The following is a 15,571-nucleotide window of genomic DNA, read 5'->3' on the forward strand; positions in this document are numbered from 1 at the left end:
AGAATTTGTAGAAAAATGACAATCTGAGTATTTTAATTGCATGGATTTCTGAGGCATTTATAACTGAAATTCATTAGAAAAATGGTTTTGCTGACATCTACAAATTTCACTGACATTTTTGCATGAAAGTATTTTTTAAACGCTGGCTAAAAATCTTATCCTTTCAGAAATAAGGAGGATAAAAGCTCCTTAATGCATATTTTGGGAATTTTCATTGATAGAATTCATATAATTCTTAAACTTTGTTATATAAATTTGAAATTTTTCTATTGCAAAGTTTTGGATTAAACCAGTTATAAATAAGCATTTTCTAATGTGATTTTATATTTACAAACCAGCTGAATTACTTAGAAGCAAAAGTGAAAATGAATGGATTATACTTTCAATAAAACAGATGAGTGAATTGTATTTGAAATACTTTTGTCACCTTGTTTTGTTTCTCTCATTTTTAAACTAAAAAAAAAAAAAATTTTTTTTTCACGGTGCGTCCCTTCAATCTTAGCAGGATTTTGGGATTTGGTGAGGAGTTGGGCTATGCAGGGAGAAGACAGGACAACTGTGACCATCTAGGGCACCACCAGATGAATGAAGACAGTAAATGGTTGGTGAATGAATGAATGAAACATGTTTTTTCAAACAACTCTCAAAAACTGAAAGCGCACTACTGTGACAGAGGTTAGTCTATTCAACGTGTCCAGGACAAACAACCACCGATTCGAGCGCTCATTTTACACCGGCCATTATGCTAAATGTTCTATTTTATTTTTAAGTTTATTTATTTATTTTTGAGAGAGAAAGCAAGCTGGGGAAGGAGCAGAGAGAGAGAGAAAGAGGAGAGAATCCCAAGCAGGCTCCGCACTGTTGGCGCAGAATCTGATGCGGGGCCTGAACCCAGAAACCCCAAGATTAAGACCTGAGCCAAAACCAAGAGTGGGACGTTTAACTGACTGAGCCACCTAGGAGCCCCTATGCTAAATGTTTTAAACACATACACACACCTACACACAATGTGTTTAAAAGATTTAGTATAGTGGCCATTACAGAGTGAGTGTGTGTGTGAGTGTGTATTCATGATAAGCCCATGAGGTAATTATCGTTACACAAATAAGAAATGCCAAAGTTAAAGATTAGTAAATGATGGAGTTAGCCTTCAAAGTTAGGACCCTCAGACAATCAGAACGTGAGTTCAATATACAACTATCTGCCAAAAAAAATTATGAGGGTGTTCTGGATTAAGCAATTAATGCCATGGGAGTTGATTACAAACAACCCCAAAACAAGTAGTGAGCGTGCAGTTCAATGTCACCTTGAACTCAGTGCTGCCACAGCACCCTGCATATACACTTGCTATAGCTCTCAGCACTTTACATTATAATTACTTATGTGTCCATCTCTCCCACTAGATCATGAGCATCTTGAGAGATTGACCTTCTCATCTGTAAATTCCCCTGGTATCTGGTATATTGTCTGGGGTGTGATGGGCATCCATTGAATGTTGAATGAATGCCATTCTGCCATGGCAGTTCCTAATTTCTAGTGAATAAATATATATTCTTTAATTCACTACAGTTGTGTATTTCAGAGGAGATACTTACCATTTATAAATATTAATAGCCCATAAAATGTTTTCACAATAAAGTGAACTTCTTTCCTTTTAATTTCAGTGCATGTTTTATGCTCCATAGTATCTAATTACAATGTCTAATATACCCAATTATAGTGCAAAGCTGGAAACAAGACTCTGAGGCAGGTTATCAGAATCTGTCAGACCATTCAAGCACAAACATTCTTGTAGTCTTGGCAGAAGCAGGAAATGTGTGGGGGGAAAAAAACCCAGAATGCTACATCTTGACTCTGTAGTGTCTCACCACTACTTAGCAGGGAAGGAGGAGGGCAGGGATAGATCTCAGATCACAGAGTAGGTTTTTTTTGAAGGACAGTCATCTGAGGACCCAGTGTGGTGGATTCCAGCTCAGTTGGAGAGGGGTGCTGTATATCAAAATCTAGGGGTTGGGGGTGAATGTGCGGTTGTATAACATTCAGAGGTGATTCTTTGAGGACAGTACCAACAAGCCTAAGCTGATAAACACCAGACAAAACCTTACCAGAAAATATCTATGCAGTACTTGGGAGTCTGAGACTAGGTCTTCATATTGTAACACAAGGTTTCTATATTCCCGGGAAAGAATCTCTAGCTTGCTTCACCTTCAATCATAAACCATTGCTTTCACCCAAACATTAGCTCCCTCCAATCCTGGGCGTCCAAATTCTGCCCCTATGTCTATGTGGAGGGATATTAAAAGTTATGGCTCTGGAGGAAAAATGGATCAATGTCTCATTTGCATTTGATATGATGATGACAAGCTATGAAAATATTTGCAGAGGCTCTTTTTAAATAACAAATGAATAAATACCTTCTTGAAAACTTTACTTTATTAGAGAATCTAGCCCAAATGTGGAAAATTTAAAATCACTCTATTTACCAAAAACTGGCTAACAATAAGCTTTCTAGAAAAAAAACAAAAAACAAAAAACCAACAACAGTGATCAGTAAATACCTACACTTAACATTTTTAATTCTGGGATCATTTTAAGATCCATGTTGATGTACTTATAAGGTAAATCCCTCTGTTTAATAATAATAAAAATATTCCCACAGGTAACATACTGTTTTTTACACGCATATACACATATAAAAGTTGGGAGACATGTCCTAGAAACATGTTTATAATGGATATACATAATATTGTGAAATAAAATCTGAATAAAAATTTTATTCCAACAACATTTCTCTATTTTTAAATCATGTTTATTAAGTTTTTATCACAGTGGAGATTAATTTATGCTTAATCATCCAGTGAGTGCCTACTGTCAACTTCATCCAATTCCAAAAAAGTAAAATCAACTCATTCATACACTCTAAGCCTGTTGCCATCCCACCATTCATCGCCTGTGCCTTTTTTCCCTTTTAACGGCAACATAATGATAAGATTGTGAAAAGGTATAACTAATAGGCTTATATGTATAATACCATTTCTTCAAGTATTCAGAGAGCAGTACGTTTGTCTGCATTGTACATTAGAAAACTACTTGTGACATTATTTCTAAGTACAGGAGAGTGGCTCCTGGTGGGAGTGCAATGAATTTGTATGTCATAGTGTATGACAAGGATTTACAGCATTCTAGAATTTTCACAACTCTTCCCACGTTAGTGAATGTCATTAGGTAAATGTATATTTCTACTCTCAGCTGTCAGCCATGGGATTTCAAGCTACGAATAAATAAAGCATACACTCAACATGTGTAGTGCAAATGCTAGGTAAACAGAATGACATGGAATAAACTCATAGTTGCCAACTAGTGAATGGTCAGCCAGGAGGTCCTGATTTTATGTGTGTGACTTGCATCCCTATCCTCAAATGAATACTGTCACTGTTCCATGTCAGCCACAATGACTGGAAAACACTACTGAGGTGGGGTGAGGTGGGGTGGTGAAGAAGTGAAGAGGGAAACAGAAACTCATTTTCATAAACAAGTGATACAATTTCTCCGTCACTTCTGCGTAATATGTAAAGTTTGATTTGTTAACGAGATCTCAAACTTCTCAAAGTAGGTACCAGTATAGAGAACTGTAAATGCTCCACTTAATTAACTGTTGGCACCTATGTTAAATATAGATTGTGTGGCCCAGACAACAAAAGGGATGAAGAAGATCGTTTTTTAAAGTTAAAACTTTGGAAATCTTAACACCTGAACATTCAAAAGGTACATTATAAAAAAAGCCATCGGTTACAAAAACATTCAAACAGCCCTGTTTAAAGATGCCATAAAAGCAATAATCTTCAGTACTTTGAACAAAAGTCAGAGCTTTGTTGCTTTGTCTGAATTATGCATTTAACATAATGTTATTCACTAAAATGAAATAGAAAGGACTATAAAATTCTTCTAGAGACAAATTATTGGTAAGGGGAAAATAAAAGTAAAATGGGACAACCAACTTATACATGTACTTAATTGCATGTATTTTTCCCCCAGAAGTGCCCACGGTCTGTAAGAAAAGGAAAACAAAAATAAAAAGCAAAACAAAACAAAAAACTATCACAAACAAACGAACCAAGAAGTACAAAAAAGGTGCCATTTATCTTTTCATTTTCTCCTACTGCATTCAGTTTTGAGGGAAAAGTGTTCTTTCATGGTAGTGTTCTGAGTTCACATATATTAAATTCTAGAAAAGAAACATTTGGATCCTGTCTTTCTATTTCATTCTTGAATGTGTTGTACCTTCAACAAATATATCAAGCAGCCAGCTAAAAATTCCCTTAATTAGGAAACATACACCCATACACACATGCACACAAACAAATCTTTTTAAGAGAAAAGAAACCATTCCTCTTCTGGGACACACACATATCAAGATTCAAAACTAAGGTCTGACATGGTCACTTAATTGATTTAAATAATTAAGGCTTCTAAAAGGTTCAGTGCCCAAACTCTCTATATCAGTATTCAAATAAAATACATTTTTGCATTTTAGGTTTGTGCTTTTTACAGCCATCTTAATTCCACAGAATTCTGTTAGTAAGATCCAATAAGGGAGTGTTAGAATTGTTTACTGACATTTTACTTTTAGTAGTTGTTAGACTAAATTATAGCAGTAAAAATCCAGTGACTGAACAGGTTGGTTACTATCATGTGGGCTGTTGGCTCATTTCACCTTCTTTTCATGTTTAATATGGCCATTTCTTTTGTACTTGCCATTGAGGATTCCATTATGGTAATGTCCATTAACTGTGCTATGCTTATTTCTAGACCACAAACTTTTGATTTTTCTGTAGATAAATTTTGTCACGCAGGACAAGAAGAAATAGAACAAGGCAGCACCAAGCAAAAGCACAAAGGCAATATCCAGTAAAAAATACTGACAGAAAGAGATTTGATGGACAGCGGCACGTAGGTGATGGGCTCCATTGTGACGAAGAATGTAATCTATCCAATAGACAGTCCGATTGACAGGGTGACCAGGTTGATCCTTGTGGATTTCTGAAAGCTTCTGGGCCCTCTGACGGTAGCTATGGAGTGGAGGGAGAACACAGAATGATTATGGAGATACAAGGTTCAATATATTTTAGACCTTCTCACTCTAAAATGAGGAAAATAATAAAAGCAACTTTTCTTTATTAAGTACCTACTATGTGCCAAGCACTGTGGTAAATGCTTTAAACACATTGTCTTATGCTAAGGCAATAAAATAAATTTGAAAGAGGGAAATGAAAATTAGACAGACTAGGCAACCTGATTATGATTATAAAGTTGAGATTCAGATTCCAGTTTTTCTGTCTCTGAACCCCAGCTCTTTTTTATACTATGCCACACCTCTTGCCCACATATACTTCTTCTCTCCATATGCTTTTAAATTCTATTAACCAATGAATCTCAACCAGGAAGAGGAGTACATTTATTAGATTCTAAAAGGGAGAGATGAAGAAAAATGCAGCACTTTGTCTCAGTACCTTTTTTTTTAGCAATAAAATTTAATTCTGCCTCTGATTTAAAATAAGTTTAAGGGATGGTGTGAGAATATTATACTTATTAAACAGAGGACAAGGAGTTGAAAAACAACACCATGAAGCCATATATAACATTACATGCAGTACATATATATGCACGTATGTATATATGTATAATGAAAATACCCTCTAAAATAGTCAATATTCTGAAATCAGAGTACTTATGGATACATGAAGATTGCATAACTGGGATTTCATTGCAATGTGACCTACGACTATAGTGTCGCCCTGTTTATATCTCAAAGAACACTGACAGAATGACGGTATGTGGATAATCCAGCCTTTTGCTTTTTTCTGTGGAACAAATCCAGTCTCAGTAGCTCTGTAACTATCCCCCCATAAACTCTGCTTTAGGGCTGCATTCTACAAACCTTTCTAAAAAGTCCTGAAAGACATATATCATTTTCCATAAAAACATCATGACTTGAAAAACACTCAACTTTAAAAGAAGAGCTATAAAACACAAAGGGATCCCCATACTCAAGCACCCCACGTCTTAGAGAACATACTGCTCCAAATGCCAGAGTTGCGACCAAGACACTGGATCCTTTAGGAGGTCAGAGCATGATGGCTGCCTCTGAGCCCATGTAAGGCAGCACAATGAACCTCGGTGCACTTGAACCCAGCCTTTTATATGAAAGCTGCATCATTTTAAATGAGAGAATTTTTCCTATTATTGGTTGTTTCTTAGAACATCTCAATGTTTCCCAATCCAAGTGTTAAGCCATATGCCCCAGGTAAAAATAGAAAAAGCTTATTGTCCTCCAAATATTACTGCCATTTGAAATGCAAGATCAATTAAATGTCATGAAAAAATAGGGAAAACTACTGTTTTGTTTTAAAACTACACAGGCCAGCTCTCTAGACTATTTGAAACTCAGTGGTTAACTGGGGACATTCAAGAAATAAAAATTAAAAAAGCTAAAGATTCAGACTAGTTCTGCAACTATGTAAATAAATCTCTGTGTTTCAGTGATACTCAGTCCTAGGGAAACCTAGCACCAGTCAATACAAAGAGCACTAGCTTTGGAATCAGACATTCCTGGTTCAAATATCTACTCTAATAGCTTAGTGCAACTATGGGCAAATTACTTAAGCCCTCTGAGTTTCAAGTGCCTCATCTTTACAATGTGAATAGTGAAAACAGTGATATGCAGATATTACGAGTATTAAAATGAGACAAAGAACAAATAAAATTTGACACATTTTAGGGACCTGATGATTGTTCCCACTGTAATTTCTCCCTCAATTTGGCAAATCCTGGTAGAATATTATTCAAGGTCATACATGGCTGGCTATATATATATATATATATATATATACACTTGCCATTTTTATTTTTAAAATTATAGAAAACATGCACAAGGATTTAGACACAGGAATGTAAAGGATATTCTTATAATTGGCTTATTGACAACTTCTTGGCAATAATTGGTTATTGACAATATGCTATGATATATATATTTCATCTGCTTTCATGTTCATTGTAAACTCACCTGGGATTATTGATAACTTTCACCAGTGCTTCATATAGCTCTCCTTCAGTAACTGTCTTCCATTCTAGCAATATCCCCATGCCTTTTGCCTGGACCCGGGTCATAGTGTCATAGTGGTCTCCAAAGAGTGGGATTCCCACTACAGGTACACCATGATACATAGTTTCAAAAATACTATTCAAACCACCATGGCTCAGGAAGGCTTTAATATTGGAATGCCCTAAAGAAGGATTAAAAAAGAAAACAACTTAGGGTATTGTATGTTACTCTAAAAAAGAGATTTTCCAGAAATCTCTTAAAAGTCAACACTATACTAAATATATATTTTAGATACAGAATTTTTAAAGGCATAATTTCACTGATTCCTGCCCTATATCAATTAAAACACTTGTTATATAAATAGTGAATTGATTTGTATATATCAATTAAGAGTCATTTTTAAATTTATAAATTTAAAATCTATAGCTTTTTAGAGCATATTACAGCTTTCCCTCAAACATAAATATCAACTGGTTAGCAACATCTATTTAAAAGGCCAATACAAAATAGGAAGTCAACAAAAGCAAGAAATGCCAAAAATACCAGGGTGCAACCACATTCTGCTACAAACAGACATCCACTTCTGGGTCCCCAGGCATTTATCTTAAAGTAAAACACATTTTGTAAGAAAACAAAAAAAAATATGTTAAAATGTGGGGCTAGATTCCTAAAGTTCAGGAAGAGTTTATGTGCTTATCCAAGGAGGAACACTGTACGGTACAAAGTATTTACAACATTCAAGTCATGTCAGCTTCTGGCTTCACAATTTTAGGGTCCAATTTCACAGTTTAGGTATATAAACAAGTAGGGACTGACACATAAAAATTAGTTGTAAGAGATGGAACATCATGTAACATCGAGTTGTCAAGGGGATAAAAGAAGACAATTTATCAAAATTAATGAGGTATTTCAAAACACAGATCCCCTCGTGAGCAGCCAATATTTCATAAAAGGTACTGAAACTGAAAACCCTGTATAAGTGTAGGACAAGGAAACATTGCACTTAGGAAATGTATGCTATGGCCAGAAAGGAATTACAGCTTGCAGAAATATAAGTCTTTTAAATATACACACACCAGGTATAAAATGGTATGTAGAACCTTGGTCTCAGTAGGGTGCAGGGACTCTCCCACTCCATGTCTATTAGAATTACTCAGTGTCACCTTTGCCTACAAGTGGCTTTCAACTCAGCCCACCTAATGGATCTGCTCTCTCAGTGCATGTCAAACTTTTTTTTTTTTTTTTTTTGCAGCAAAACCTTTTCTCTGAACAAAACCTTACCACCAAGCCCAGCAGTGAAAAATAAGACAGTGCTGGTGTGTGGAGGGCAAGGGATAGTATGGAAGGAAGAAAGGGGAAAGATAATGGTTGGGTTCCTACTTCTCATCCTGGAGGAATCTTCTGATCATTGTTAGAAGCCAGCAGTGGACTCATAAAGTCATGCCTAATGATAAAAAAGGACACTGATCTTGGCAAAGGCAGAGAACTGAGGTTCTGAGGAACACAGAAGAGCTCTGAACTTAAGGAGGGCCATTGGGTGTTCACCACTGAGTAGCTACACCTTGCCGTAGAGGCTCTCAGAAGAAAACCATGCTAACAGTTTCAATGTTCCCAGAGAGCAGCATCACACTGTTGCACTGAAACAGCTGATAGTCCAGGTTATCTATGTAAATTCTCTGCTTCTTCCTACCTTCTATGGAGTCTGAAGTCATAATAATAAAGACATAAAAAAAATACAAATATTAAGAAGGTAAATTGCCCTGTTTCTTATTCAATTTTGTCATTTATAGAATAACATATATGAAGAACTAGATGAAAAGGAATTATATAAAGAAAATTCCTCACTGTTTTTTAGTTGCAAAATTCAATTTGCTGGTTTTTAGGATGGCCATTTTAGCTTCTAAAAAACACTTTTCAAAGCCTATTTTTAATAATGTAATTTAAAATTTAAAGCAGCATATATAGCTGTTAGAATTTAGTATTGTTGAACAAATGATGTCAATATTGCCAAATCAATAATATTTTTATAATTTCCTTAATATCTTAAAGGTTAAGACAGCATCATGTTTTGCTAGAAATTAATGAAATTACTTTACGGTTTTACTATCAATGCTTAGTGAAGACAACAAAATGAGTTAAATTTCTTCGATCAAATATCTTAAAATAAATTCATATAACTGTTATTTTAATTTTTAGTTAAGGATCAGAATTCAAATAAATAAATAATTAAATAAATAAATGTGTGTTTCAAAAATGTCTGATGACTTAAGGGGAAATGAACAGATGAAACAAATAATGATAAGATGAATTAAATGTTTTCTTGACCTTCTTTTTAGTTTCAAACATATGAGTAACTTTGAATTTCTCAGGTTAGTCAGATACATCTGTAATACAATTATAACACAAATCTACATTTTCACTGTTTTAATTTTACTACCTTTAGCTGATCAGTCTAATCAGGTACAACTTTATCCACTGCTGGTTTATATACCTTATTAAGCATATTTTCCAGAAAATTAAAATTGGTGACTGGTCTAAAAACCTTAATTTACAGACATAAAATGACTATATTTTACAAATCATTTTCCAACAAAGAAAGATCTGACTTGGTGGTTTGAAATCTAACATGAGATACTAGGCATTCTAGTGACTCTACCATAAACTACACACATATTGTATAAACTGCTCAAATACAAAAATCACATTTACTCAGTTAAAATCTAAATGCCAAGTAAGTACCCACGTGTCACTGACTTACCAAGCAAGTCATTTTGTGGCAACCATTCTATGAGCTTAGTGTTGTTTCCTAGATTCTTTGGTTTGGTTCCAGAAAACCTAAAATGTACATCAGACAATGAATCTTTCAAAAACCGAACTTTACTCTTGGTATGGACACTGTGCTTAAATTATTAGATTTAAAATAAACGTTAAATGATCTTTTATTGCTATCTTAAGAAGGAAACCAGGCTTTACTAACAACAAAATTTTAGTTATGTTTCTTTTTCACATTTTCATTGATTGTGAGAGAAATAAAAAACACTCTCATCCTGAGATCTATTATGTTTCGGCTCTTCTCACCCCATCACAGAGATGGGGGCTGGAGGTGAGAAGCACATAAATAAACCTGGGCTAGAAAGTCACTCTCCAGCAGAACCCAGAAAGAGAAACATGAAAAAGCTGGGAGGGCCACCACTAAGCAGTCTATAGCTCCGATCTTTGACACGTGGAGCCTACGGGAAGGTGTGAGAATTGAAAGAAACCAGAAAGCACTCTTCTCCAGCTTGGCCCCAGTGACAGGCACTCCGTGGGGCCGAGTTTATAATTAAGTCATTTAGTGCCTTGATCTATGAAAGATAAACCATGAACATACTTCACAACTGAGAGAACGACACGAGTCTGAACTGAGCAGACACAAACTGTCCTAAATGAAGCAGAAGGGTGCTTTCTGGGTTAAGCCCTTAGAGGAAACGCAATAGATCTGGCATCCAAAGGAAGAAGTCCTAAACAGTTGGAATAAAATATGTATCCATTTCATAGCTCAGGCAGGAAAAGTGGGAGCTAATCCTTACACCATTGTTATAAAGGAAAAAGACATATTACTCAGACCCTACTTGTAACAGCTTGAGACCTAGGGGGGTGATGTTCACTGCTGTATCCCCAGAGCCCAGCGGCACTGGCAGGTACTAAATAAATACATGGTAAATAGTGTTCACGTGGGATTTTTACATGGTGGACTGACACAGACACTTGTTGGGAAGTGGGGTAATCTAAGGATCTGTTTTAACCAGCATTAACTGGCAAGTTATTGCGGTTTTAAGGCTTATATTTTTTTGGGGGGGGGGGTAAAAGAAATAAAAAGCATTTATAGAGGACAAAAGGTTCCATGAAATATTTTGCCTATTTATGCATTCATCGATCATTTTCTACCTCATTCCAACACTGATTTGCAGGTATGTAGAAAGTATATAGAAATGCATGTAATTAAAACAACTTTTTAAATGACACTAATAGAAGGGTAAATAAGGATATAAAGCTTAGGGTAACATAAAAAAATGCATCTGACACAAGGATAAATCATTCTGCCTCATATTTTCTTTTTTTCTTAAAGATTTTTTAATGTTTTTAAAATTTATTTTGAGAGAGAGAGAGAGAGAGAGAGAGAGAAAATGAGGGGCAGAGAGATGGGGAGGAGAGAGATTTCCAAGCAGGCTCCACGCTGTCAGCACAGAGCCCAGTGGGGGGCTCACTCTCACAAACTGTGAGATGGTGACCTGAGCCAAAATGGAGTCGGACACTTAACCCCCTGAGCCACCCAGGCGCCCTTGCATCATATTTTCTTTCTATGCTCCAAGGCTTGATGTCTCTTTCTTTATCCATCACAGAGTCTTATAAATTAGTCGCTAGATTTCAATACACTAAGAAACAAAAATGAAAAGTTAGGAGAAGCTCCCGCTAATCTTGCTGGGAAACCAATGTGCTAGCTTTACAGGGCCCTGCAAGTTAAGCAAGGGGATAACAAAAATACACAGTGGAGAAACAATTGATGCTATTACCTTACCTCCAAATCACTTTTTGGGGCAATCTCCCCAGAGCTCCAGCCAGTTTGTTAGCAATGTCTTCTGAAAGATACTTGACACCAGCTCCAAAAGACACCAGGACAAAGCCATGTTCATTAGCACCATTTACCCACATTTGCAGATCCTATAAATCAAAATGCAGCAGTTAATTTTATGAAAGGCCAATATATTTTGTAATTAGCATCATCAACAGCCCAGTTTTTAAAAAGCCTTCAGGTAATCTTAAACGATTAGTAAGTAGAGGATATAACGCTTTCCTTTAAATAACTGTTTTTGTTTAAGATATTTCATCTGACAACGCTAACAGAAATAAAGAGGGCAGACAGTTACTTTGATAAGACAGACAAATAACAACAACAAATCAGCAGCTAATGGCCTCAGATCTCAGTCAAAAAATTAAAACTAATGTTTAAAACATGGTCAGGGATAAATCTGCACAAGGATACAAGTGAAAGATGTGGTCTGGACATACAACAAAAACATTAATGACCACCCCCACCCAGGGAGATTTTATTTTAGGAATGGGCTGACCTCGGGGCACCTGGGTGGCTTGGTCAGTTGACTTCGGCTCAGGTCATCATCTCACGGTTTGTGATTTCGAGCCCCACATCGTGCTCTCTGCTGTCAGCACAGAGCCCACTGAGGATCCCCTGCCCCCTCTCTCTCTGCCCCTCCCCTGCTCATGCTTTCTCTCTCTCTCAAAAATAAATTAACATTAAAAATAAAAGGAGTGGGCTGTAAAATAACTGTAAAAGAATTATTAAAGCTTTCAGTTTATATTCTACTCCATTTGGTCTACACTTGGTAATTTTCATCTGTGGACTCATACTGTATTATGATAAGAAAGAGAAGGAATCTACTAATAGTTGCAAAGATCCATAGACCTAATGAATTTTATCATTTCTCTAAATATCTCTCTAACTCATACAGAACACAGATCATATATGTGCTATCCTGAGGCATCCAGGGGTTCTGGAGATGTCCAGTGGTTGCTATTCTCCCTCGTTGTGTGGGAAAATGCTAAATTCTCAAACCTGTCCTTCAACACCCAACACATGCTGGGCCATAGCAGATCCAATGTTAACAAGGGACAATTCTAACATTGTAGGACTCACTCATTTTGGAGGAGGACACATTAACAAAGTTTTGCCAGTATGGTTGATTTACACTGAAAATGAAAGCAGTCAGTTTTAAGGGATACTATCCTTGCTTTGTTTTGCTCTGTAGGCACAAACTTGTTTTTATGGTAAGTTATCCCTTTGAATAAGTCTTTGTCAAAGACATCGAGCATCACTTTCCCATATGGAAACTAATAGAGCCACAGCACTGAGAGGAACACATAATTCCACTACAAGGAAAACAAATGTGTTGTCCATACACAACACCTTTGCCATAATACAGGCATGACAAACAGGCCAGACCCACTCTGTATTCATAATGTGCAGAGTGAGCCATCACAGTTCCATCTCCAGACCCTGCGGGTCTCTCATTCAGGATGAATGAATTACGATAGTGTAGCCCATGCCTTTTGCATTTCACATCACTTTCTGGTATACCCTGATTTGCGGCTGGGAGTTAACTGCAAGGGAAGAAGTATCATCACAATGACATCACCGCATAGCTCAAAACAAAATATTTATATGGCACATCAGGCCCCAACATGTCTTCCTTTTCTTTGTTTTCTTTTCCCCCCCTTTTTGTAAAATCACTTAATGATATCTGTATTAACAGCTCTATAGTACTCATTCTTAACAGGGAAGAGGGGACCACATTTTATGCCCAAAATGAGTTAGTGAATAGTGTCACCAGATAACTGGGATGAAGACAGAAGAGGGCACACCCTTCTAGCTCCTGATTAAAACAAGCTGTAATTATTAAAGTTTTCAATTTGTATTCTACTCCATTTACCAAGAACAGCACATGTGCTGAAAATATAACAGTGTTATCTGTGGATACAAAGTAAGAAACAAGAGCAAACTGATTTAAAATTTTCATTTTAGATTCAGTCCTAAGCCGGATGTACTTAAAACAAATATAAATGCTGCACGGTAGAATGACTTGAATACTATGTTTTATCCCTATGGTTCGTCTTCAAGCATTTTATCACCTACTACCCAATTCTCTAAAGATTAAAATTTCAGGGTCAATGCCACTAAAAAAAAAAAAAAAAGCTTACATTCAGATATACTAAGCCTTACAGTAATAATGTTATTTAAAATTTGTTTCCCAAGGACTTAAAAGGTCTTTGAGTTTCAATGGACTCTATGCAATAAATACTTAAGTTATTTGTTCTTTGTTCTATGTGATATAAAATAAAATTCATTAATGTATTTTCCAGATTTTTTCTAACCATATGCATTAACCATTTACAATACATTTACAATTCAAGTATATAGCTTTCATTGATATGAAAGGGAGCAGAGAAAATTTTACTTATTCGAGTTCCCTGCAGGAAAAGCACTCAGTATTTTTGGAAGATAATACTCCACTTGGCTTAGAATTGAGGCCTCAAGGTGACTTCCAAACTGCTATTCTTGGGGACTGAAGGAAGAGGGGAAGCGAAAGGTCAGAGGTCAAGAAACAGTGAGCCTGACACTGGTCTCCTGGACATAACCAGCTCCTCCCTTGATCTCCCATCCTCAGCCTAAATTCACAGAACGTTTGGTGTGACTGATATTTTATGGGAAGCTAAAACATAAAATGTTCCCACAAAACACCAATTGAGTTTTGGGTTTGGCTAATGAGGGTGATATTCAGGCTGCATGAAGAGCTGAAGGAGCCAGAGTCTGCAGAGATCCCGAATTTGCTGAGCTCATGGTGAAGACTTTGGAACTGGAACTTCATGAAAGGTATGCCTGGCTCTCCAAGGGATGAGAGTTCCCAGGTGGCATCTTGCCTCTATACACATGTACAGTATTTTCTGGAATTTAAGACCCCATCAATTATAAAGTGCAAATCGATTTTATAACAACTCTTTTAAAAAATAATAACCTTTACAATAAATGTGTTCAATGTAAAAAAAAAAAAAAACAATTTCAGAAATTTAACAGTTAAAATAAAGGTACTTTAGAATGTTCCCCTGAAGTTAAAAACTTAGAGTAAAAAAATAAAAATAAAAACCACTTCATTTACTGTATCAACAAAAATCATACATAAGAGTAGAGTAAACCTAACAAAATGCACAAGACATGCATGAAGAACAGTTTACTGAAGGACAAAAAAGAAAAACTGAATAGGTGGAGAGATGGGACATGCGCCAAGAAGGAAACATCAGTATTAGGGAAATGATATTTTTTAAGTTCACTGCATTCCCAGCCTACATTTCAAGAGGACTGCTATGAAACTAGAGCTGAGTCCAAAGTTATTCTGAAAAAGAAAATGTGTAAGAAAGGCCAAGAAGATTTTGAAAAAGAACAGGAAAAGAAAATTTTCCTTCTAGATATTAAAATGCACTCTAGAATTTAGAGTCATCTCGATGAAATGTCAGGTTTAAGAAGAAGAGCGAGGAATGAGGGTGGCAGGCAGTGCCAGACTGCTGTGCACTCAGAGACTGAGCAGTTTCCTCAGAAAGAGGAAACTGAGCAGTTTTCCTCAGAAAAGAGTCATCTACCGCTGACTTAGACAAAATGAGTTTAGATCTTTCCACTAATATAAATTAGAGAAGAATTAAAAGGCCAATTTGAATGAAAATATATGAAGCACTTGAAAAAACTCCCCCAAAGATAATTTTATTCTGGACAAGGAAGGCCTTCCTGGTCCAGTCACAAATCCCAGAAGTCATAAAGAAAATACTGACAGATCTGAATACAGAACAATAAAACTTCCAGAGAGTAAAGGACACTTTAAAAAAGCATAATAATAATAATAATGATAATATGCAGAAATAGTTTCA

General features: G+C 36.1%; 1 protein-coding gene across 2 annotated transcripts in view; it reads right to left on the bottom strand.

Moving 5' to 3' along the window:
- Positions 1 to 2,454: 2,454 nt before the first annotated feature.
- UGT8 (UDP glycosyltransferase 8) overlaps positions 2,455 to 15,571 on the bottom strand; it is an 86,033-nt gene continuing 72,916 nt past the window's right edge. For both annotated transcript variants that reach the window (XM_042935649.1, XM_042935650.1), the window contains exons 3-6: positions 11,661 to 11,803; positions 9,861 to 9,937; positions 7,064 to 7,283; positions 2,455 to 5,069 (exon numbers count right to left, since the gene is read on the bottom strand). In XM_042935649.1, the coding sequence (XP_042791583.1) occupies positions 4,706 to 5,069; positions 7,064 to 7,283; positions 9,861 to 9,937; positions 11,661 to 11,803 (804 nt within the window). In that variant the 3' untranslated portion in view covers positions 2,455 to 4,705. The remainder of the gene's footprint in view (positions 5,070 to 7,063; positions 7,284 to 9,860; positions 9,938 to 11,660; positions 11,804 to 15,571) is intronic.

This window comes from Panthera leo, chromosome B1 (genome assembly GCF_018350215.1).
Source record: "Panthera leo isolate Ple1 chromosome B1, P.leo_Ple1_pat1.1, whole genome shotgun sequence".
NCBI lineage: Eukaryota > Metazoa > Chordata > Mammalia > Carnivora > Felidae > Panthera > Panthera leo.